This window comes from Mchenga conophoros, linkage group LG3, assembly GCF_057382185.1.
Source record: "Mchenga conophoros isolate Kocher_MC1m ecotype Shallow Benthic linkage group LG3, M_conophoros_male_GT1.1, whole genome shotgun sequence".
NCBI classification, from domain to species: Eukaryota; Metazoa; Chordata; class Actinopteri; order Cichliformes; family Cichlidae; genus Mchenga; species Mchenga conophoros.
This window is the reverse complement of record NC_140528.1, coordinates 17,128,044-17,154,336: the sequence shown is the minus strand read 5'-3', so window position 1 is coordinate 17,154,336 and position 26,293 is coordinate 17,128,044. Positions and strand designations below refer to the sequence as shown.

General features: G+C 40.3%; 1 protein-coding gene across 1 annotated transcript; it reads left to right on the top strand.

Annotated features, from left to right (window-relative positions):
• Window positions 1-1,771: 1,771 nt before the first annotated feature.
• Window positions 1,772-26,293, top strand: sh3tc1 (SH3 domain and tetratricopeptide repeats 1). The gene is made up of 19 exons (XM_085254830.1): window positions 1,772-1,900; window positions 3,344-3,418; window positions 7,547-7,677; window positions 10,066-10,171; window positions 11,199-11,339; window positions 12,261-12,459; window positions 12,570-12,646; window positions 13,214-13,409; window positions 13,513-13,643; window positions 14,781-14,819; window positions 14,902-16,233; window positions 17,463-17,603; window positions 17,678-17,899; window positions 17,983-18,163; window positions 19,706-19,856; window positions 20,294-20,416; window positions 20,613-20,763; window positions 21,843-22,039; window positions 22,153-26,293. The coding sequence occupies exons 1-19, from the start codon at window positions 1,786-1,788 to the stop codon at window positions 22,402-22,404; spliced, it is 3,960 nt and encodes a 1,319-aa protein (XP_085110956.1). The 5' UTR covers window positions 1,772-1,785; the 3' UTR covers window positions 22,405-26,293.

Sequence of the window (26,293 nt, the reverse complement as noted above, 5' to 3'; positions counted from 1 at the left end):
ACCAAATATTAGCACTGCTGTATGTATAATTTTGACCCAGCAGATGTGATCACTTTTTTCTGTTAACCCATAATAAAGTCATAAAAGAACCAAACTTCATGAATGTTTTTTGTGACAAAGTATCTGTTCCAATCACTCTATCAGAGAAAAATCAGAGTTTTAGAAATAACGGGACACTCGATAGAGCCATTATATTATATTCTTTACAAGTGTATGTAAACTTTTGACCACAACTGTAACTAAGCGTGTTCTGTGGTCACCTTTAATTTTATTCACGTATCATGTTGCTGTCATTTTTAACTCATTCTTGTTTTAATTGGCATTTAATAAAGAAATACCAGTCAAAAATCTGTCCAACTGTCTGTGAGGTAGCTGTGGCTCAGGAGGCAGAGCAGCTTATCTGCTAAGTGGAAGGTTGGTGGGTCAGTTCCAGGCAAGATACTCAACCCAGGTTGCTGCAGATGTGTTGCATTCATTGTAGCATGAATGTTAGACAGCACTTTGACAGTTTGCTGGTGCATGAATGAAACTAGCTGCATAAGGTGCTTTGAGTGCTTGAGCAGAGTAACAACTAGTCAGTTTACCATAAAAGAGAATTTAAGGGTCGCATGTTGCTGACATAGTGCTTTATCTGACTACTAGTGAGTACAATAAAAAGAACTGAAGTATTTTATGGCAGTACATTTGCAAGACTTGCAGAATGTGTATCACTTTATGTGTCTGATTTCATGACTGTGACAGTTCTTGTGTTTCTACAACACTGCTGCTAGTTGGCTGCAATTCTGAGCTGACAGAGGAACTGACTGAAGGACAGGAAGTGCTGAGTCTTTTCCTGGGATGTTGACGAGGAAAAAAACTCAAGTCAAACCCACGTGCAAGCAAACAGAGAGAAAAAGTTGATGGAAAATGTTTGGAATAAATGTGTTCATCTCCAAAAAATGCTTTGGGGTAGAGGTAGGGGACAAAGCAAAGAGTGATTTAATACTGTCATGTGACTCAGCTGCTCACTGGGTGATTATTAACGTGAAGTCTACGCAATTTAATTTTAAGGAAAAACTGTGCAACCTTTCCATGTTCAAGCACAGACACGTAACTGAATTGTTCTGGTTATTGGTGTGCAGATAAACAAGTGGCAGCATTTATAATAAAAGAAAAACTGAAATAAAGCGACAGCTTTTCACTATGTACGTCAGTGTAGAGCTCACCGAACCAACACAGGAAATAATCCACATTTAACGTCATAATAAAAGTTGCTTCGGTATAATCAGTATACTTTGTTAAATGTTGATTGAAAAATGTAATAATGTAATATACCGTTAATTAGGTTATATATGACATTAAGTGAAAAAAGATTTTGTGATATATTTATAAATGTAAATAACAACAATATGAGAAAAGGGAAGTAAGCAAACAATGAAACAAAGATCTCCCTCTTTGCTTACATCAAGGTCAACATATTGTATTACCCATAAAACGCACCACAAACACATACACAAAAAACATTTGCACCTAATTCTACAGTAAAATCAGAAGGATTTATTTATTAGTAGTATTTATTTATATTGATTTATATTTATTAGTAGTAGTAATAGTATGTTAATTCGGACTCGTTCGTATTGACCTACAGGCTCACTAAGTCAAACTTTTGAAGACTTTTACTTTGAAAAGGAAAAGCGAGGCAGACCTCCGTGTCCCTCACTGGGAGTTTACCAGGTGCATCGTGCACAGGCATGTGATGCTGTGCTGCTGACTGGTCGCAGAGGACGTTGCGCAGCTGCCTTGGAAATGTCAGCCCGGTCGGAGCGGGATTCTTGGAGCCACAAGTACCGGAGACAGCTTTCCACTGACGTCCAGCAGTACCGGCATATGACGGAGATACTACACCGGCCGAGCGGAATGGGTAATGAGACAGATCCTTCTCATGCTGCTGTTCACTACAAATTAGCAGATGCGTTTTATATTGTTTTTTCACAGTAATTGTGTGAAAGCCTGAAACTTAAAGACAAATTTTGTTTTGCTGTTTTCTGTTTATATAAGCAAATTATCTGTTGTAAAGCAGCTGACTGTGTGACTTACGTAAAAATATGTGTCTAACATCGTGTTCTGTTAAAAGTTCTTTGTTAAAGTTAAGTTCAGATACTCTTTGTCACTAAAAAAAATTACATTTAGAAGTAAAAGTAGCGTTCTAATAAGAAAATTTCCTGCTGTAGCTGATTGTACATGAGATCATGAAATTGCAATAAGTCACACATTAACATATAAAAGCAGGATTTTACTGTTGGTTTAGGTACTTTTATTTTTAAGGATTTTGTGTCCAATCCAACGAGCTTGGAAAGCAAAGCGACTGGACTTGTTTAAGTTTCCTAAAGACGTCCAGTCACATGAAGCTTCAACCTCTCATCCCAGAAGCATCTTCAGTTCTAACAATAAATGGCAGAGCCCAGGTATTTAAGCCCTAGTGGGAGTTGTCCCTGAGGGTGTTGACTCACTACCGGTCATGTGCCTCGTCACACGAGCCAAGGTGTGAAAAAGGCTGTGGGTCATTACAAGCAGAGGTTTGATGAGTTTCTACCTGCTACATAAGGAATGACAGTGTTGTTCCATTTAAATGCATCTTCACCATTTCTTCAGGAAGCTTAAAGAAGTCCAGTCGCTTTCCCTTCCTCCTTAGACAACCAGAACCTGGATGACTGAGAACCTACACAGACATTTTGTGTCCAACTGCATTCAGTGGTTATTTTCGCTGATTACTTTTTCCACCAAAAATGGTTTAAATTGTGCTAAAAGAGTGGTGCTGTTGGCTAGTTGATTATTCAACTAATGTTTCATGTGCAGGAATGAACTTTTAGGTAGCTACATGTAGAACAAAACACCACATTTTAAACATGTTGTGTGCAAAAGTCCTAACCATAGCAACTAATAAAAATATGAATCCCCTCTCAGATGTATTATTGCAAAGAGTCACTGGATATTTGTAGAGTAATTTAGTAATTGAGTATTGTATTTAGTTGTATTCAGTTATTTTGAGACTTATTATGCAAACTTCAAGCATTTTATTAAATAAACAGTTGTTTGCTATTTCACAATATTATTCGATAGCTAAACATTTAATTACTTTGAGCAAACAACTTCAATTGTTCATTGAATATTGTTAGTTAAATATGAAGTTTAACAAATTAATTTTGCGTGACTGAACAAATAATCAGATAAATCCAACTGTAAAGGTCTTCTGTATTTTAGATATCATTTGCACATCTATAATTATGCTTTATCTTTCACAGGTTATTAACAAATGATTGTATAATGGTAAAATGTAAAAACACATAACACTTTATGTTTTTAGCAGTGCATGGTTTGTCTGGAGATGCTGTGAGTCTGAAGGGAACTCTGTCAGCGTATGAGGAAAACTTCCCAGTAGGTGAGTTTATCAATTCCAATTTAATGCTGTCAAACCATCTTTAACTAATTATATATATAATATATAAAATTGGTGATTGAATTATGAACATTCATTGAAATACTTGGAAATTCCACATTTCAAGAGCGTTACTAGAGACTATCACAACTATCACACGTTTTTTCCCCACAATTTTCAGTGTTATGATGCAAGTCAAGTTACAGTAAGTACTTTCTTGACAGATGATTGGTTAACACTACAAGTAAACGTGAGTGTTAGTGAACGTGAAAATGCTGTATCAGTGATGAAGTTGCTTATCTATGATGTGATCAAAGTAGAGCTGAATCAGAGTAGTTTACTATTCTTATACTGGTTAGTAGGTATTCTATCTTCTTAAGAACTACTAGAATAACTCGCACGTTAATGGCTTTTTTTTTTAATATCACATCATCACTGCATTGTCAATGACGTTTTCCCCTCCTGTAAGAATTCCACTTGGGAGTAAGGCTCACCTATCTATTGTTTCATTCAGCAAACTCTGAGATTTGGAGCTGAGAATGCCTGTCTGGGTCAGGTGTAGCTCATATGGTCATTACAAAATAGCCAATAACAGGTACTAGAGGCTAGACAGCCTTGGTAAAGGTCCTGGTAAAACCTTGATGCACAGTCACATTGCTAATAGGTAAACAGTGGCTGACTATATACAAAATTCCCTGCTCACCCCTGCAGGGGACATTTTATCCTTCAAGCTCGCGTCCTCTTACAGAGCCCTGGGAGTTTGAGGGTCCAGCGCAGTTTCTTAGCTCTTCCTAGGACTGCACTCTTCTGGACAGAGATCTCCGATGTTGTTCCTGGGATTTTCTTGAGCCACTCGCCTAGCTTGGGGGTCACTACACCTAGTGCTCCGATTACCACTGGGTCCATGTTTACCTTCACCCTCCACATCTTCTCGAGCTCTTCTCTGAGCCCTTGGTACTTCTCCAGCTTCTTGTGTTCCTTCTTCCTGATTTTTTTGTCATTTGGTATCACTGCGTCTATCACTACAGCTGTCTTCTTCTGTTTGTCTACCACTACTATGTCCAGTTGTTTAGCCACCATTTTGGCCGTCTGTATCTGGAAGTCCCACAGGATCTTACCTCGGCCATTCTCGACCACCTTACTGTCCCGATTTGACCTTGAGACTACCAGGCCTTATTCGGCACACATGTTTCTGTTTCTGTGCGTCTTGCACCCTGCTGTTATGTGATGTATTATCTCAGAGCATCTTTACACAGCCTGCACCTGGGGTCTTGCCTGGTGTGATAGACCCCAGCCTCTATGGATCTTGTACTCAGAGCTTGTTCTTGTGCTGCCATGATTAGTGCCTCTGTGCTGTCTTTCAGTCCAGCTTTGTCCAGCCACTGGTAGGATTTCGGATGTCAGCCACTTCCTTTATCTGCCGGTGCTACATACCGTGCAGGGGCCTGTCCTTTCACGATGGTACCTCCTTTTGCTCCTCTTTATTGGGTTTCTGCTGCTTGAGGCATTCACTGAGCATGCAGCTGTCCATGGCCATCTTCCTGAGGTACTCGTGTGATCGATGTCTCGTTCACTCTTGGCATACAGCTTGATGTCCATGTACAGGATTGTTCCATTCCATAGTCGGTAACCATAGCCACTCTTTTCAATGATCTCACTGAGGGGGTTCAGGCCAATCCAGAACAGTAGTGGGGACAGGGCATCTCCTTGATAGATCCTGTGCGATGGGCTTGAAGTTGGTCTCTAATGTCCATCCCCATCGACTTCCTGATGAAGGCTTTTAAGGTCCTGTTATTCTTGGACAATTCTAGGCATTCCAGTATCCAGGTGTGGGCCATTGAGTCATGAGCCTTCTTGTAATCAATCCAGGCAGTGCACAGGTTGGTCAGCCTAGTCTTACAGTCTTGCTCTGTCTATCAGTACCTGGTGTTTCGGTTCTCTGGTATTCCTGCCAATTCGTTTCTCTTCCCTGCTTACGTATTGAGCCATGTGCCTGTTTTTCTTAACCTGCCTGACAGGAACTTCCACGTGATACTGAGGCAGGTTATTGGCCGGTAGTTGGATGGGACCGGTTATTTCTGGAGTTCCCTGGGGATCAGGAATCTTGGACCTTTGGTTAGCCATTCTGGGTGTCTCTCATTGACTACCAGCTGGATATCTGCCACTATGATGGTTACTGGATCCTGTTCAAGGAGGTTGCTGTGGTCTGCTCTTAGATCCACTAGCCACTGAGCATTGTTATTATGGTTTGCATCCTTCTCCCATATGCTTTTCCAGTGCTGCTCCGTCTCCAGCCTTGGTGGTGCTGTTCTCATATTGTTCCCTACTGAGAGTACACCTTGGATGGTTCTGTGCAGAATAGATGGTTTATTTTCCTGCCTTCTACTTCTCTGTGTATACCTCTTCAAGCAGCTGTCCAAGGCTGGTAGTCTTTGCCTGGGTGTCTTCAAGGCCTCAGGCATAGACAGCTTTCTGTGCTTCTTAGGCACCTTTCTGCAACTCCATTAGTTGTGCTACCTTGGTCTTGGCCTCTAGTCTCTTTCTCCATGGTGGGTACTGCTCCTTGTGGCTGTTCATCTTATAGTCATCTCACTGATCACTGCTGCCATGGTGTTCTGATCTTGGTAAGCGGCTACGGAGGGTCCAGGTTTCAAGTTTCCCCATGATCCTATTATGTACCTTGTCAATCTCTAGCTGTGAGAGCAATTCCTTCTTCTGAATGTTTGAACACTGAGCTACTAGTTGTTTTGCTGTCAGTCTGGAGAAAGTTGCACACCAAAAATAGTGATGTTTATAGAAGTTCTTTGAACCATTGTCAGATGCTGGGATTGCAAGGGTTATCATGTCAGAACACGCTATGGTCTCATGAAGTCTATTTTAGATGAGTTAGGAGTCAGTGTTTTTTTTAATGCATGATAAAACATTTTAGGAGGAAGACAAATCACCCTAACAAATCATATTGCTTTTAGTGGTACTTTGATCCTGGAGTATTACAGGAAATAATCTAACCTGTAAAACTGAAGTGACCTCAGTAGAAAATTATGAAACATTTTAAAGTGGTTTATACCTTGAACCCACAAGTTCCTCTTCAGTCACTTATTAAACTGTGAGAGAGACACTCAGTTTCATCATTAGCTCATCATTGGATGATTTTATTTACAGTGAACTCACTGGCAGTTTGTATTTTAACCCATGTGAGTTGATCTTCTATTGATCTTCTATTGTTATAGAGGCTTAATAGAGGTTTTGGCCATACCAGATCAAAGGTAACCAAGAGCACTCATTTTATGAGATCTCCTTGGGTTCAGTTTTGGAATTTGGCCGGAATCCTATTTGTAGGTTGAAGCCTATATGGAAACAGTTTATATGGAAATGATTGCGCCTCCCTTCGCTTTTCGAGAAAGCTCTGTATTGCAGTTGAAAGCCTGGTAGATATAGTGAGCTGTTGGGGACATGTTCACCCAGCCAGATATCATTGAGGCACAGGGCTGAACATTCGCTGGGTGAAATGAAAGAAGCATGGACCGGCCAATGTACGATCGGAAGGAGTTTAAGTTTCTCATCAGCATCTCCTAATCCTGTTGAGAGCTGCTCCAACTAATAGTTTTGCAGAATTCTCCAGATGGATGAAAGACAGGGTAAAGTTTTATTTAAAAACAAACAAAACAACCTGATTACTTTGTTGATGTGTGTGTGAACAGGAAGGAAGAGCTGAAAACTGAACAGATAAACACAAGCAGGAAAAGTAGCACTGAGCAGTATTCAGGCTGCTATCAGCTGCACCATCTTGAATATGGAGATTATTAATGACTTTCATTTATAACACTGTATTTTCCTAATTATTCATTCTGTGCCGTTTACTCTTGTTTTTATGCATGGTTGAAAACATGTTGTATGGTTATATCTTTAATAGACACCACACAGCCATATATGTAAATTCAAGGAGGCATAAACTCATTTAATAAAATATGAAATAATTGGTCAACAGATACATTTTTTTAGCTGATTTCATTTTCATTATAATCTGTGTTGTCCAGTCAGGACAGGAAAGCTATGAAATCAGCACATTAGAGTTGATTCACTCATAGTCTTGTCTGTCACGTCTATATTAAGTGTGTGTTGTGTGTTTAGCTCTTCCTGTACTGCTGGATGTGGTCAGGGGTCCAGACCATCTTCCTGCAGATGAAAAGTCACAGGAAATGCTGCGAGGGAAACTGTGCATGCTGGAGGCTGACAGCTCCGAGGTCAATACCCTATTTAAGGTATAACTCCTGACTCATAACACACAGACACACACAAAAGCCTTCTATTGAGTATTTTAGTCCATTATATATGTGCTCCAACACAAAGTTCCTCCATGAATTGATAACAATGCAATAAATATCTTCTCCTTAGTTTGTTTTTTGTGTATTGAAAACTTAAAAGTGAGTGAAGTATCCCAGGAAGGCAACCGTCTTCTGGCCTGCCCATCACAGAAGCTATAAGGTGCTGAACATGGAGAACATTGTTGGCCATTACACAGCTTACAGTGTGGAGAAAAAATGTCTTCTTTGTACTTTTTGGGGGGAGGAGGGAGCAGTGAACGAGTACCTGAAGTGCTCATGGATCTCCATGAGCCTCATGGTAGGCACTGTTCCTAAGTTGATTTCTGTTTCCTTCCTCGTGGAGTGTGGAATGTACGGCTAGACGTAGCAGCAGGGGTGGCAGTACTTTGTCTCTAAGGAGCTGCCAACTGATAAACCTTTTGGTCAAAGAGGTTATGAAATGTTGAATTTTACCTGAGGGGGTCGCTCCTTTAGTTTAGGTTGAAACTCTACCCCTGAGGTTTCAGTGAGCCCCAAAACCTCACTACTGATATTCTGTGGTGAAACATTTTATCCTAATCAAGTGATGTGTGGCTGCAACAGTTCCCAGTGTAGAATTCAGCAGGGATTGGCTTTTGAGGCCGCCGACACTTTGCGAGCTCAGCTCCAGGATTCTGTGGGAATTCCATGGAAATGGCCGGAGACGGTCTGCCAGTGATGCCTGTGCATGCTTGACACCCACACCGTTCATGTTTCAGAGGGAATATTCTTACTGACCACCTAAAGTGCTTTAGATTAAAGCTTTCACATTTAAACATATGTTCGTACAGTACTTTATTAACTCCATCTGAAATGCCAGCAGCACTGCAGTATGTATAGTATAGTATAACAGCTGTTTTTACTTCAGGGGCCACAATCGGCCTGCAAAGAGAGAGACGTTTTTGTTAAATATGAAAGGGGGCAAACATTTTTGGTATTGAAACTATATTTTCTGTAGATTTATGGCTTTTCCTATTCATAACCCCCCCCCCCCCCCACCCCCCCACCACCGTCATTCAATGAGCTAACATAACTTTTTCTGTAATTTTACTCATCTGTTTATTACAATGTAAGCCCACAGACTTGTGCTAACATATTTGTCCATCTTCATATTTCTTTAATACAGTGGCTTTCAGAAGTATCCGGCCACATTTTGTCACATTACAGCCACAAACATGAATCAATTTTATTGGAATTCCAGGTGAAAGACCAACACAAAGTGGTGAACACGTGAGAAGTGGAACGAAAATCAGACATGATTCCAAACATTTTTTACAAATAAATAACTGTTTATCAAAGGTAAACGTAATTATTCAGCAGAAAATTGTCCCCATTGCTGTTAAATAGATTAATATTGAACTCATTTTAAATACTTTATATTCTGCTCATTGTGCAGCCTCGTATTCTATAAAGCATGTGTTTGTGATACAAATGTAAAAAATGATTTTTCATTTAAGTGGCGATTGAGGAGGAAAAGCTGAGAGTGGCCATGTGAGGAGGTTTCAGACAAACTGATCAGGAGTTGAACCCTCTAAAGCGTACCCTGTCACTGGTGTCAGACAGATGTTTCACAACATCTTTTAAACATCTGTAACTCCTCATCCATTTTAATTGAAAAAGTTCAAACACTTCCTGACAGCTCTGCCGTGATATTAGGGTCACTACAGTGATCCTAGGCTCTGTGTCGCAGCGCCCCGGTGAAAACAAAGGTTGGTTGAGAGAAGAGTGAGTGAGTGTTATGGACCTCCACAGAAAACAGACATTTGTGTTCTTTTCACTGTGTTGTGTTTTGATGTCATTTGTGTGCACTGGCAGCCATGTGATTGTGGTCAGTGAGCAACCTGCCACTGTTTGAATTATTCGAGACACATTTTGGGCAGATCATCATCATATATGTTTTCTGCTGGTTTTGTTTATTTTTAAATACTTATTCTGAAGTTTGCTTATCTTCATGTGGTGTTGCTCACTCTCTGTCTCATACTTCAAAAACATCTGGAAAGTGGTGGTCTTTAGAGTTTTTATGGCTGGAGCTGTGAAACATTATTGGACCACGTTTCAGTTAAATATTAACTCTTCTCTTCTTGTTGTGCTGCCACAGCTCATTTTTCTGCTGTACTTCCTGTAACTGCTGTAAAACTGTAAAATGCGTTTTACTGAGACATGAAAAGTGGCTGTCAAAACCTTCAGTTTGATGTTTAAATGACATTCATTATGTGTCAGTTTGTTAAATGTGAGCATCAAATGATAATTGGATCAGATGGACAGTTAAGAAACTTCAGTATCAACACTGTTTTCTGTTTTCTTCAGGAGCTGTCCGCCCATCTCATCTCCATCAACAGTGAAAGAAAAGCCATTTATGTGATGTTCACAACATTTGAAGACATATGGAAGTTCACCACATATTACAGAATAGGTATGGAGTACACTGTAGCGTGGCTCCGCCTGAGCTGTACCTGTAGCTGCACCTGTAGCTCAGAAGGTAGAGCAGGTCATCTACTGATCGGAAGGTTGGCGGTTCGATTCCTGGCTTCTCCTAGTCTGCATGCCTTGGGCAAGATACTAATACCAAATTGCTCTCCGATGCATCCATCAGAGTGTGAATGTTAGAAAACAGAAAAAAAAAATGTGCTGGTGTGATTGGGTGAATGCACAAAGTTGTGTGAAGCGCTCAGAAGAGTAGCAAAGCATTATATTAGAACCAGGTGGAAGTATATGTGATGTCATCTAAGGAGCTTGGAAAGAAAAAGTAGAATTGAGCTGAGAGATCTATCGCTTTATCACCTCTTCAGGTTTTAAATCTTGTTCATAAAAGTAACTAAGTAATTAATTACTTTTGAAAATATGTAATCAGTAAAATAACGGGATTACTTTTTGGGGGAAGTAATCAGTAATTAGTTACTGATTACTTTTTTCAAGTAACTTGACCAACACTGCTAATGACAATTGAAGTTGTATAACTGGAGACAGACTATGTTCTGTGTGGAGTCGAGTGTGAGGGACTCTGTTTGGAGGCTATAGCTTGGACAGTGAGCCCAAGAACACCAGCAAATCTACAACAGAATGACTGAAGAAGGAAAAAAACGAGGTGTTGTACTGGCCCAGTCAAATCCAAACCTCAATCCAACTAAAATACTGTGACAAGAAGTTAAGAGAGCTGGACATAAACAAACGCCTGTTAACCTCAATAAACAGACAAAAGATGATGTAGATGTTGTAGAGATGAGGATAAAAGTCCTCCTTTTAAATTAATACATAAACTTCAAGTTATTGTTGCTAAAGGTGTTGGATTAGTGGAGTGTATTTGGTTGTTCCACACTGCTCTGGCATTTTGTCTTAGTTCTTGTTAATAAATAATGACACAGTGTAAAATGTCATGTTTTGTGGTACATCTTATCCAAATACCTCACACTGCCTTCTGTGAACATCCTCCTCTCCTCCAGGTTTCCTGCGCCATTGCATGGAGAACCTACTGCTAGAGCAGACGTTCTGGCTCAGTTCTTTGAAGGATGACTTTGCTATTGAGGTGACCATTCAGGAGGATACACTTAACCTTTTCTACAGAGGCATCCTCCTACAAGAAGGTTGGCACTAAAATATCATTTTAGAAGGTGATTAGACATGATATCAGGAAACTGTAAATTAGTAACAAAGGTGTGCATTTACCTGGTAAAATCTTAGATGAGTGAAAGGATAAGTTAACTATTTAAATGAGTTACATATGTTTATATGCTGATAATTCCAATTCACACCAAACGCAACATCATTTTATATGCAGGCATTGAGAAAACACAAATCCTCCCACTCAAATGCCATGTTGTGTAGTGAATTTAAAGGACTGATATAAACTTGTTCTGAGAAATAATTTCACAAGCAGCCTGACTGAGGTCCGTTTATTTAAAGGACCAGCCACACCTGTATCATTCTTATACCAAACAGTATAGGAACCCATGATATTGCTTCTTTTGGGGGGGGGGGGGCAATTTAGTCATGGGTCCGCTTATTTAATTTATGGCCAGATCGTACTGTCATAGCTGAGGAGATCAGGTGGGCTCAGGAGGCCAGTTTGGAAGATCAAGCTCAGTGTGTTTATTTACAGTTAATGTTCAGCAATAAATGCAGGTGAGTGAATATTAGTCAGCTGATCTCAAAGCTCCAGCTCAGGCTGTTGCAGTTTTCCACGACAAAATGTTTTCTCTCTCTCTTTCCCTCTCTGTTGGACATTTCTAGCCCTCAGAATGTAGACAACAGCAGGAGCCAGTCAGTTTGTGCAATAATGTCACTAAGAGTTTTTTGTATTTTTAATGTCATTAATGTCCTTATGACCTCCAGCTTGGCTGGGGAAGGCGTTCCTCCAGACTAGCTGGAGGGCTCTGAGTATCCCAGCCACCAGGAGGTCTGGGCTGCCCCCAGTTTTTTAATTTTTTTTAATACATGTGTACGGAGTTGCTGTTTTACTGTCATTATATAAGTAAACTTAGCCTGGTCACTCTCTTTGTTGTTAGGTTCATTGTTTGCCAGTTGCAGTGCTAGCCAGATGTTTGACAGTTCAACCTCTGGAGGAGACCTGTACTTGGAGCAGGGAGACATAGCCCAGTTCGAGCCTCCCTTCCTAGGCTCAGGGTGGACTGTTCTCTGTCTGGCTGATGGAGCGCGGGGCACTGCACCTAGACCTGCTCTGGAGCCAGTCATCCCTTTCCATCAGTGAGTTACAGCCACATAAAGGCCCGTGTGGACCTTAAGCAGTCTCATAGTAACTTTGATGTGAACATGAAGCACCGTAAATGAGGTCAGATAATCCCATCTGTCCACAGGTGGTTTCTCAAATCTTGTGCAGAAAGCATTTTAATAGGTGATGGGAAATCTACCTGTGACTTCCCTCTGCACTTTGGTAAGTGTTTGCATTATGTTAACTTCAGTTACTTTCATTTATCTCATATAATCATTTCCAGTCTAGCCTTGAGGTCACTGTGCTAGGACTAGGGCTACAACTAGAGCCTGGCTCACAGTATCGCCTCCAATTCATCCCAAAGGTGTTCTGTTGGATGGAGGTCAGGACTCTGTGCAGGCCGTCAAGTTCTTCCACACCATTTATGGAGCATGCTTTGTGCACTGGTGCAGTCATTTTGAAACAGGAACGGCCATCTGCAAACTGTTCCCACAAAGTTGGGAGCATGAAATTGTCCAAAATGTCTCGGTATGCTGAGCACCCCCAGACAATAATTCCCCCCCCTTTACCCAGCTTTACACAAAGCAGTCAGGTGGCATGCTTAACACTTTGTATGTATTGGGTTTGGTGATGTGACAGTTGGCCACACATACGCCACGTATACCATTGATTACATTTGGGCAAATATGCATTAGTAAAGTTGATTTTCCAGTTTTCAGAGATACTTATTGCTACAGAAACCTCTCTCACAGTTTGAGACTATCTTCATGCAGTGTCTCCTCTGTTTAGCCAGAGGAACCTGTCTAGCTAAAAAGGAGTATGATGCTGAGGGCCCGGACGAGCTGAGTGTGTCACCTGGTGATCCCATCACGATTGTGGGATTTTTGGTGCCTTGTTTTGATTGGTTCACGGGGAAGAAGGAAGCAACAGGAGAAATAGGTCTGGTCAGGACAAGCTTGGTAAAACCGTCCACTGACGCTTACGAGTGAGTGTAACAGCCGATACAGTATACAGTTATATTGTATTACACCATTTTAGGTTGAGATGATGACAGTGTGTACCTGTTTTCTTCTCTGTCACCACTCCAGCTCTGCAGAGATTTTTTTAGATGAAGAGGATTGGATTTTCTCGAGTCCGCAAGAGGAAAAAGTCATCGAACAATCCATTGCCATATTGAAGAAAAAATCTCATAATGATATTGGGCATAATTACAAACTAGGTGAGAAGGAAAAGGAAAACGGCTTACTGATACCTACCGATGCTCATAGTACCAATGCTTACATTCCAGTTAAATAAAATCTTTGCTGTAAATACCATATTTTGGTTTAGCAAGCTAGCTAGTGATTGTTGGATGACTAATAATAAAGACTGTGCAAGTAGTATTTTGTCTGTATGTCAGCAAGATTATGGAAAAAAGACCAGCCAGGAGCAGCTGTAACATGGGAAGAGAAGAAAAAAGTATTAAACGATGGAGCAGATCTAGGTCACCAAATTGCAAGATAGGAAAGTTATAAGATATTACAATTGGTTGTGTCTGAGACATTTTGACACAAATAGATGAACTCAGCCCAACAACAGGTTGTTTAGTGTGCCAAAGTTTGTGGCAAGAATAAAAACCTGACAAAGAACCGCCATCCAAGTCCAACACGAAGACCTGTAAGTGCTGCTGTCAGCATTGCTTAACTTCCATTGATGAGTTCATGGAGGCAAAATCTACAAGCATAATGAGGTGTTATATGAATTAGGGACATGAAAAATTGCAATCCTCCAAATGATTACTTACTTATTAAATGTAAATTTTTGACGTGTTGGTGGCATTTGAGGAAAAGTCTAAAAACATTACGTACCAACCAGCCTGCTAACATCTGTGCCATCTGTGAAATCTTGCTGCTAGCATGACTAAAATAATTCAGATCACTGTAAACTGCCACTGCTGTGGTTATGGTTGTGTTTGATTAAATATACAAAAACTGTTGCCATGTTGTCACAGATGAAAGAAACCTGTGTCTGGTGTCCTTTGCTTTACTGTGACAAAGTTACACTCTTTTTGCCTTTATAGGCTATTGCGCGCAAAGATTCCAGTTAGATCACCGTGCATATAATAATTTTATGGCATTTCTTTGTGTCTATGAATTTCAAGACTTTTGTGGCCACAGTCCAACTTCTCGCTTGTTTTGGATGCATGCAGTTCTCTGTCGCTACCGTTTTGTATAAATAAAGGTTCAAAGACAAGTATAAAGTACATTTGTGTATATAATTTGCACCAAGTTTTGTTTCTGAGCATTTATTTACCAGTTACTGAGGATTTTGTTGTTTACACATTCACTTTCTCATAATGGCTGTTGTTCAATCTTAGATATGGTCACTTATCAGGATTCTGAGAAAAAAACATCACGTAAGTATGACATTAGCATTTCTTTACTAACTGGCCTCCTGTGCATGCCATCATTATTGTCTCTCTCATTATTCTTTTGCAGCCAGCTTTTCAAGAAAAGTTGAGTCTGAACAGAAAGAGTTCAAGACAAACATTCACAGGTTTCTTGATCAAGACAAACAGTCGACCCCTCATTACACCGTAACCAAGAGGGAGACTCTAGAGGAATCGGGCCTGGCTGCGGAGGCAAAAAGCCCCAAACTTCCCTCTTTCGTGGTGCAACCAGTTGAAGGGAACAAGAACACATTGATTCCACTCTTATCTTTTTTGGACGGCCGAGACTACAAAGTGGAGTTTGGCATTCTGTACGGACTGAGTTCTGAAAAACTGGCCTCCTCCACTTTCACTGGTCACTGTGATGAGGATGAACTGATTTCCTTTCTGGGTGTTGCCAGGGAGACAGCCAGGAAGAAACACCTTTTCTGGTCACAAACTCGTTTATGCTTCCTGTTGGGGAAGCTCTGTGTGGGTAGGTCAAAGTTCAATCAAGCCCAGGTTTATTTTGAGGAAACTCTCAGTGTCCCAAGAGAAGGCTTCACAGACCTCAGGCTGTTGGCCAGCATCTTCTCCAACCTTGCTGCAACATATCTTTTGCAGAAAAATACAGAAAGTTTCTTTGCTGTGACAGAACGACTTGTTGCCTTACTAATAGGAATCCCAGATTGTCTGAAAAGCTTAGAGGACAACTCTTCTCTTAAATACATGCTCAAGAAAGCTATCCTCTCTCACAACAAAATGGCAGAAGCCCGGGCTTGTCTGCTGTTGGCAAAGCACCACTGGACTTCTGCTATGGGAGCTCAAGTTGTTCCTTATCTGGAAAGGCTACTCATTCTTTGTGATGAAGCTCAAAGACCATGGAGGATCTCTCCCAGTCATGGATATCTGGCACTGGGAAAGCTTTACAGTGAACTTCACCGTCCCCACCTCAGTGCCAGTTCAGTCAGGAGAGCTTCTCTGCTGCCCTCTGCCACGCTCTCTGACTGTCTTGGCAGTATGGTATTACTTTTGGACACTGTCGCTGAACAAGAAACCCCCGTTCCACCTCAGATGGCTCCATATTTGCACAAAGCTCTCACTTTTCCAAAGCTCCAAAGTAGAGAGAGAAACCATTACCAAATTTTGAGCCACCAGCTCACTGTTTGTCTTTGCCAACTCTATTGCAAACACAAGATGACGGGACATGCGATTTGCCATATGCAGGCTCTCATCAACAACAGTCCTTCGAGGCAAGTTTGCGTCTCTGTTTCAGAAAGAAAAGGTTTTCTCATCTGGCTGGCGTGGCTTTACATTGACAACAGTCAGCCTGCAGTTGCTTTGGACATACTGGAATCAATCCTGGCTTCGATTCCAGAGCACTGCACAACTCCTCAGGAAGGTGAGGGGGTTTCTATAAATCGCATTAAAAATTTAAAGTGTTTTTTAGTTTTCACCCAAATTTGCACAGATGCCCTTCAGGCTGAGCCTCACAAAAGTTTAAGATTTGCTTCTACAAATATGTCCTTTACAGCAAGTTCACTGTAAAGCTGATAAACAGGAAGTGATATCATATTTTATTTGCTTTTTATATTCTTGATCCCAGATCTGTATGGACCGTCTCTTCCTGAGTTTTCATTTCTAAAATGTGTCATTTGACCTTAAGAGACTGGAATAAGCAAAGCTGTGTGTGCTGAGCTGTTTAGCTTTTTCATTTTGTCTTCAAACTATACTTTGTTTTAAAAACTGCAGCTCATATTTCAAAGTTGTAATCTGCTGTTTCACACTCTTAAATGTAGTTATAAACCAAGGTCTACCTCAAAGCCAGATAACACACAACAAGTAGTTAAACTTCAGGAATGTCTAAAGACATAAAGACCTGGACGAGCTCTAATTTCCTGCTTCAAAATTCAGATCAAACTGAGGTTTTTGTACTAAAAATATCTGAAACATGTCTAACCAGATGCTTACTTGGGATGTTGTCACGTTGGCCTCCAGTAACAGTAAGAATTTTGGAGTCATTTTCGACCAGGATTTGTCCGTTAATTCATGTATTAAATATGTATAACTTTCTTCCATTTGTGCAACATCTCTAAAGTTAGAAACATCCTGTCTCAGAGTGATGCTGATAAATTAGTTCATGCTTTCATTACTTCCAGACTGCTCTACTGTAATTCATTATTATCAGAATGTCCTAAAATTCCCTGAAAAGTTCATCTAAAATGACACCCTTTGTACTTCTGTTTAGTTAGAACTGGATCAGGTGACTCTGAATCCTTCCTTAGTAATTGGCTTAGGAGTGTTTCTGCTTCACACTCATGCATCACTCAGCATTTAATGATTAGTTATTATTAACCTCTGCCTCTCTTCCACGTCTTCATTCAGAGTTACATCAGAGTTTAACCACAGCTTTGCACATATAACTATTTTGGTATCTGGTATCTTGACTAACTCATTTTGTTATATATATTACATACAGCTGAAACTTTTAACTAAAGAAAGCGGTCACCTTTAGAAAGACTCAGACCTTCAACTGATTAATAAAACTATGTGGAGTGTACTGTAGGATAAAGATTTAGCAAACAGGCATTTCTTAAATGTTAAAGTAAATTTCTTTAATGCAATACAAAGGTGTGGTTCTCAACATGCGGGGCGTGGCACTTCGATGTATGGGTGATGTTCGGAGGGCAGCAGAGAGCTACCAGGCTGCTATTGACATCTGCCAAGAGTTTGAAGATATGCCAAACGGGGCCGTAGCTCAGGCCAATCTAGGTGAGCTAGAATATCCTACTGCGCATAAATGTTTCGTTCCAACTATGTTATGACTCTTTCTCATCTTCATAAAGGGTTGTTGTGTCTGAAGGCTGGAGCGAAAACACTAGCAGAGAGGCATCTGTGTGAGGCAGTTCAGCTTTTCTCTGAGCTCAGTGAAGAAAGCAATGTGGAAAACTTTATCCCCGTATTGATGGAGCTGGGAAAGTATTATGTGAAGCAACAGCAGCTGGACTATGGGAAAGGATGCTATGAGTGGGCTCTGCTTCTGGCAATCAATGCTAACTTGTTAGAGTGTAAGTATGAATGTCACATAACCACAGCAGTATCTTATATTCTGTGTTAAAACTGTCCTTCTTTCTCTCTGTCACTTCGCCAGACGAGCTCAGTGTAACACGATGTCTGTGTCGTCTGTATGAGTGTAAGATTCCAAACCAGGTTCAGTGGATAATCTACAGTCAGCACCAAGTCCAGCTGCTGAGACGCACCGGATACAGAGAACAGGAGGGAGAAGCACTGGAAGCAATCAGCCAGATCTACCTTTCTATTGGCACAGAACAGTACGTGCATGTAGACTTGCAGTATGACTGGAATATGACATTCACTTACCTTTTATGCAGCAAAGTGCAGTGTTCTGTGGTTTAGATCAGATCGGGACTGAAAGCTGAAGGCTCCGGCAGTTTGAGAGCGAAGTGCTCTATTGAGGTCTTTATGATAAGACGAGGCCTGATTATTCCAGACCTTCCATTTGAGGAGAAGAATTTTAAACACTCCTGTCATGTTACTTTCACAGTGCTAAATGTGTTTTGCCCAGTGCTGGTTTCGGATATTTTTGTTTAGCTTTTCCATTCTACAGAACTCAAAGGGATCTATACACATTATAATTTCACACCGCTTGCTCCTCTTTTATCCTTCAAGCTCGGGTCCTCTGCCAGAGGTCTGGGAGCTTGAGGGTACTGTGCAGTATCTTAGCCATTCCTAAGACTGCGCTCTTCTGGACAGAGATCTCTGATGTCATTCCTGGAATCTGCTGGAGCCACTCACCTAGCTTAGGGGGTCACTGCCCCGAGTTCTCCGTTGACCACGGGGACCATGGTTGTCTTATTCTGCTTCTCCACCACTACTATATTTGGTTGGTTAGCCATCGCCAGTTTGTATGACTGTATGAGTTGGCTTGAAGTTAGCATCTAGTGTTGTTCGCCACATCCCCATTGAATTCCTGATGAAGGCTCTTGGTTGATCTTGTATAGTTCTACACATTCAAGGATCCATGTGTGAGGCATCCCATGACCAGACTTTCTTGTAGTCAATCCAGGTAGTGCACAGGTTGGTCAGTCTGATCTTACAATCTGCAACTATCTACCGGGAGCAGGACTGTCCAGCCTTCAGTTAGCCATTTTGGGTGTGTCTCATTCGTTAGCAACTGGTTCATTTGTGCTACCAAGCACTCATGGAGTACAGTTAGCTTCTTTAGCCAGTAGGCTTGTGTCATGTCAGGCTCTGATGCTGTCCAACTCTTCATGCTTGAGACTCTGTTTTGGATGTCTGCCACTGTGATGGTTACTGGATCCTGTTCAGGGAGGTTGCTGTGGTCTGCTATTAGCTACACTAGCCATTTAGCATTGTTATGTCTTGTTTCCTCCTTTCATGTGATCTTCCAGTGTTGCTCCATCTCCAGCCTTGGTGGGGCTGTTTTCATCATGTTCCCCTGCCATTTAGCGTATACTTAACCTGTGGTAGCTATAACTCAGGTGCTAGAGCAGGTCACCTACTAATCAGAAGGTTGCTGGTTTGTTTGCCGAATGCTCCAGTCTGCATGCCAAGTTGCTCAAGTTGCTCTCTGATGGATCCATCAGAATATGAATGCATGTGATTGTCAGATAGGAAGAGTATATAAAAATAGTTTTTTCCCACTGTCACGAAGTGTTTGCTCATAGGTGGCTGTATGATTGTGATGATTTTTTTCTAATATTGTAGGGTTTACCTTATAGTGTAAGGTGCTTTGAGGCAACTGCTGTTGTGAAGGGTAAATGAAATTGAATGGAATCAAATTAACACTGGGACCACTGTAGACCTTTAAAGTTATCTTTGAATTGTTTCAGGGCGTACCGAGCTGCTCTTGACTACACCAAGACCAGTCTGGGTATTTTCATTGACCTGGGCTGCAAGGAGAAGGAAGCATATGGCTGGCTACAAGCCGGGAAGATCTACCAGCTGCTGGGCCAGATTGAACTGGTGGACATTTATGTTCAGGTCTGATACCAGTGTTTTCATTTGTATTGTCTTAAACTTTTATTATTCTCAGAATTGCAAGTTTACATTGAAAACTATGTCAGCCATCATGAATATCTCTCAAATTCAATCCATCCATTCGTCTTCTTCCACTTATTCTGGGTCAGGTTATGGGGACAACAGCCAACTCCCCAGTCACTTCCTCCAGTTTATCAGGGACACACTGAGGCATCCCAGGCCAATAAAGAGATGTAATCTCACCAGTGTGTCCTGGGTCTGCGCAGAGTAGAAAAGTATTATAAAAGAATTACTCCACTTACCACAACTCTTAAGTCAGATAATCAGCAAAGAAAATGTGTGGATGAAAGAGCAGTCTTCACAATTTTAGCGATTTTGGCTTTGGCCAAAATGAAATTTGTTTATCATACACTGAAATCCTGTATTTCTGGTGTTTTCAGGCAGCTCAGGATGTAGCTTTGAGCACAGGAGACACAAGCTTTATCTTGAAGCTTCTTGAAACTGCAGGAGACATTTTCTTCGACAGCTGCCGGGACAGGGACAAGGCTGTCCTCTTCTACAGGGTACTTTAGAATAATGTGATTTCAGTCATTCTTATGTAGGATTAGATTATTTATCCATGTTTGTTAAAACTTTTTCAGCATTATTGTGCTATGATGATATTACTGTAATTTCTCCAAAATTGGTGCAAACTAATAAAAGCTCAACACTGTAATTATCATAATTAAATGGCTGTATTTTTATGTTCATTGCATGTAGGACCGTGCTCTGCCAATCGCAGTGAAGAGCAACAGTGTTCACAGTAGACTGAGGTTGTGCAATAAGCTCACTGAAGTGATGTTCTGTCTCAAGCTGTACGGGGAAGCAGTGGAGTTTGCTCACATTGCAGCTGACATCAGTAAGAGTCTGGGTAAGCAAAACAGCACACACCAAAGTCGTTTCCATCTTTTGTCTTTCATGAAGTGTCAGCACTGGACCAAAGTGTATTCTCTGTACTTTTCAAAACTATTGCTACTATAATTAAAAGCACTTTAAAGATGCAGCTTCACCCAGTCCCCTTTTTTCAGGCTCGTCAGGTGCTGATGCTGACTTAAAATATTCAGGTTTAGGAGTTGTTGGTAGTACCCAGTGTGTACCTGTACTGTCACTGATTGCTAACCTACATAACACAGAACATAAATTAACCATTTTTAAAAACCCTTTGGATAATAGGTGTGTTGTCAGGTGACTACATGCTGAACTATGGAAGCATTAATGGCATGTCGGAGCGGTAACATTAACAGTTTTACAAACTGTACATATGTAAGGGGCTTCCATTTGTCCTACAGGTAACTTCGAATAGACACTCAACCAAGGGTTTCCTCAGCACACAATTATTGCTTACTAGTGTTTTCTGTTCCTGTCTATTGCCACTCAAAGCAAGAGTGTTAGTAGGTTATTTGCTAACTTTGTTTTGTAGCTTTTTTGTGGTGCTTTGTGCATCCACAAATCCCAGAGCCTGAATCCAGTTAAGCTGCTTTGCACTGCCCACAACAGTATCAGCTGTTATTTTAGATAAGCTGCCTTCAACGATTGCATTTTCCTTTTCAACATTAACTTGTTCTAAACATTAGTTTGTCTAGTATTTTCATTATCTCCTGTATGACCTGAGGCGCCTCAAGGTACTTTGAATTGTGAGATAAAGACGTTAAAATAATACAGAGAACATCCTAACAGTCAAACAAACATTTTCATTTTTAATGTAATTTACTTGGTGTTTGCAGTATTTTTTTCTTATTAATCTCTATTAATATAATGACGATAAAATTATAATGTCTTCTTTTGGTTTTAGTAATTTTGGGGTGTGTAATGACAAATTATAATAAATCATGACAGCTGTGAACAGCACGTATGATTAGACTCCAAAGTTTGCTCCTATGAAAACGTATCACTGGCTTACATGCTGACATTAGGTCCTGTGCTAAAACCAAATGAACTGTGTACATGTAGGTGAGCGTCTGAATGAGCGAGTGGCGTGCCACCGTCTGGGCTCACTGTACCACTGTCTGAAACAGTGTGAACTGGCTGAGCACTATTACCTGAAGACCCTGACCCTCTGCCCAACACCTCTGCAGTTCGATGAGGAGCCACTGTATTATGTGAGGCTGTACCAAACACTGGGAGACATTATATTCACTGATCTGAAGGTAATGGACTGGGTCATAGATGTGGGTTGTTTTCTGTATTTTAAACAATAAAATGTGAATCTGATGAACATAGTGATCTGCGATATGCCTAAACTGAAATCCTGCCTCGACAGGACCCTTTTGATGCTGCTGGATACTACCACTTAGCTCTCGCTGCAGCCATGGATCTGGGCAACAAAAAGTCTCAGTTGCAGCTGTGCACCCAACTCGCCACCATCTACCACAACTTCATAATAGACCGGGAGCGCTCGCTCTTCTTTTATCAAAAGGCACGAGGATTTGCTGCAGAGCTGAACGCAAAGAGGATAAATATTTCACCAGGCCAGCAGTACAGCAGCGCACAATACAAGAATATAGGACAGTAGGAGGGACACTGCATGAAGACAGGAGATGCTATTTGTTGGTACAGAGTAGACATGAAGCAACGTTGCACACTGAAGCTGCTTTTCAAAGTTTCACAGTTTTGTTTTCCAACATGATGATAAAGTCAATAATTCCAGAGAAAAAACAGATTTTTTTCAGCAGTTTAAATAATAAAACGTCATAACTCTGAGCCACCGTTGCTGTAAGACGAGCGTGCCAGCGGCATAAACCAGGCATATACTGAAATTTTTTTTTATCATTGAAATGAAATACATAATGAAATATTTATTTAATGTCGTTTGTTTTAGGTCACATAGAGGGATCTTTGTCTCAAACCTAATTAAGCTCTTTAATTCGATGTTTCTTTCTGAGACGCACCGTGTTTGATGCTGTTTGCTTCCCTGAAATCTGAATGCCTGTGGGTCTCTAACTTTATCTTTGTGTTTACTTCATATTTCATTTAAATAGACAACTGTGAACAGGTACGTCCTGACACGTGGAAACAGGGAAACACTGTTCACTCGTTTAAAATCGACAGCTGGTCACTAGTGAACATCCCAGGCTGGATCTTATTCATGTAACTTTCTTTTTTTTTTTTTTATTAGTTTTTCTGTTTTCACAAACAGTACATAATTACATAACATAATAAAGTGTACAATTCAGAACCAAAAATAAATAAATAAATAAACAAAACAAATAAACAAAACAAAAAAAACAGACTGATAACTAAGCACAGAACGACAGCTCAGTTCCATCTAAAAAATAAATAAATAAAGAGAAAATACAATACAGTACAATACCTGTGGTCCCAGTATTACGTTGCAGTTTGAACACTCAAGAGAATCCTTGTAACATAATATTAGAAACATCAGATTCCACATAATTCAAGTATGGTTCCCACACCTTAAAGAAATGATCTGTTTTTGAGTGCAATACACATGTAAAGATATTCCAATGGCACTAGATCCAACACTACTCATTGCCAACCTAAATCCATTGGAGTATTATATTCTTCTTTGCCGCATAGGTGAGAACACAGTACAATCTCCTATTATTCTTGGATATTAATCGCCGGCTGGGGAGGCCCAGTATAAGAGACAGAGGGTCCATCTCCAATTCACAACCGAAAATCTTCTCCATTTGAGATAACACATTAGACCAATATTCTTGCAATTTCAAACATGACCAGAAGCTGTGAGTTAGGGTACCAATTTCTGTCTTGCATTTGAGGCACATGGGTGAAAGGGTAGGATTATACTGATGTCTGCGAAATATGGATATATGCATTCTGTGTATGATTTTTAACTATTGCTTTGGTACGATTACAAACTGAGATTGATTTGGCATAACTCCAGACATCTTTCCACTCTTCATCATCAATTGCTATACCTAACTCCTTTTCCCATGTGCCTTTAAGCCTCTGTGACATCACTGAAAGTACAGAATATAAAGCCTTATAAAATATCTTATTCATGTAACTTTCTAAAGTGCACTTGCTTACTACTTTGATGTGACTTTGATGGGAGAAATAATTATTCAATCCCCTGTTGAATTTTTATGAAATGAATAGTCCTTTACTTCTGTAGTCTAATAGTTCTTTATAATAATTTCAGTTTGATGGAGAGAGACAGAATCTCAAAAAACTCGGAAACATTACAGTTACTTGAAGTTGATTTAAAAATTAATTTGTGCGTTTTTGATCCCCTACAAGCCAGTTTGACCCCAGTGTAATCTGTGCACCACAGAGTCAGTCAATTACAAACACTCCTACTCTCAGTTTGTTATGTGTACACTGCATGAGTGTGTTATGGGATCAGCCGCCTCAAGGTCAGAGGTCAAGTTTTCTGAAAATAGTTTGAATGCAGTAAATGAGTTATATGAGTGACAAGTACGAACAGTTCTAAAGACGTTCTCGTATTTTTAACAATTACCGGATGATTCCCAAAGAGTTGGTGATCAAATATTGTTGGGTCCTGAAAAAAAACTGGATCAGTGGACAAAAGAAGTCACGAAGCTGAAACGGTACATCTGAAAGTTGTGACTTTCACCTGCAAAAGGTCACACACACACAAAAAGCAACAGTATCTTGTATAGTATCAAAAACGGTAGCTTGTGTCATATGAAGCATGTCAGTTTGCCTCCTGTTTCTACAGGAGCAGAGCAACTGCCAGTACAGTCCTGAAAACCTGGAGGAGCCTCTGTTGTGGTTTGGGGCTGCCAGACAGAATTTTGTGTTGCGCTGTTCATTTTGTCTGCTGTATTTTTCTTTATGTAAGCTCTTAGTGGCAGCTGACTAGCTGGAGACCAAATGGTACTGACTATAAACTGGGATTGGAGCATAAGAGAAAGCATAAATGTACTGTCAGATATTATCTGTCATGCTGTACCATCTAGAAAACATCTTGTTGGCAACAGCTTCATTCTGTAGTTTGGAAATCATTCCTAACCAACGCAGTAAAATCATCGTTGAATAGACTGAAGTCATGGATTAGCCTTCCGAGAGTCTGGAATCTCAACATCGTTGAGGTAGTGTGGGATTATATGGACACCGACAGGAACAAAGGAGAGATTGTTGAAAGAGTCTGCAGATCATCTACCTCCTTTAAGATGCTTGGAAAGCTGTAGACCTGAAGACTATTTAAAGGAAGTACAACAAATGGCACTTAAGAGAGTGCCATTTGTTGTGTTGAAGAATAGAGATGGCCAGCAGAATTGTACAAACCCTGGTTTTGCCTCATGTACTGTTTTTCCATGTAAATTAGGTGCAGCTATTGATTAAACCTATTTCCCGTTTTCCTAGCAAAATATTAAAAAGTGACGATTGACCCAAGACTTTTGTATAGTGCTGGAAATAGTTGGGGTTTTTTTGTAAATCATACAATTTTAAATTCTAAATCTTTTCAGTTTTTATTCTTTAAACATTTTAGTGTTTCAGGAGATCATTCCTGGATTTATTTTTTATTTGTTTGTTTGTTTGTTAACAATAATAAATCTTTTTGGATGTCAGAAAAACAACCTTCTGTCTTCTGAGTTGACACAAGGACAAAGTCATTGATATAAAAACCATTAATGCTTCTAATGATGTCAGTGACACACGTTGTGTAGTTTACATTATTGGCTCTAAGAAGACGGGAAAGAGCTTGGGTTTGGAAAAATGCTGTGGGTGGAGTTACAAACACAGTTTGTACGTCATGAATCAGTTACCCTGACCTTCCAATGACACCAGTCTGAAACATTCTGTGGAAGCTGGTTTCTGCTACTGGAAACAAAAGAGTAACTCCAAGAATAACTCAACATTTCAAGTTAACAAGTAGAAATTTAAGAAAAAAAATTGATGTTAAGTTAAAATTTTGAGTTAGTAAAATAAGTTAAAATTTCTAGTGAGCATTGCCAGTCTTGAATTACGTAATTTCTTCCGCTTCTGCTTCAAGAGTGACAAGGACATTACGTAACTTCACAGCACTTCCTGACTGCCAGGGCTAACTTGAAATTTCGAGTTCACTCGTCAGAGTTAAATGACTTATATGAGACTGTGAGACTTGGATCTGACAAAAGAAGCATTTGAGTTATTTAGGTGTAGGCTCTGTGACGAGCACTTCCTGCCTCAGTGAACACAGTTTTTTTATTAATATGTATTGTGAGGAGGATCTTGTTCTATTCTATTAAACCGATCATAACTTTGTTTATTGCACTGATGTTGAAGATCTTGTGGTTTGCAATGAATTTTGAGTATGATGCAGATAATTGGAGGCTGTTCATTAACCAGCCCAAAATATGTAACGTGTTCAGCTGCACATTTCCTTTGCATCTGTGCCAACTGGTCATTCTGTCTAGTTAAAAAACACCTATGAAAAAAAACTGTATCTTACTGAATATCTGTATTTTTTAACG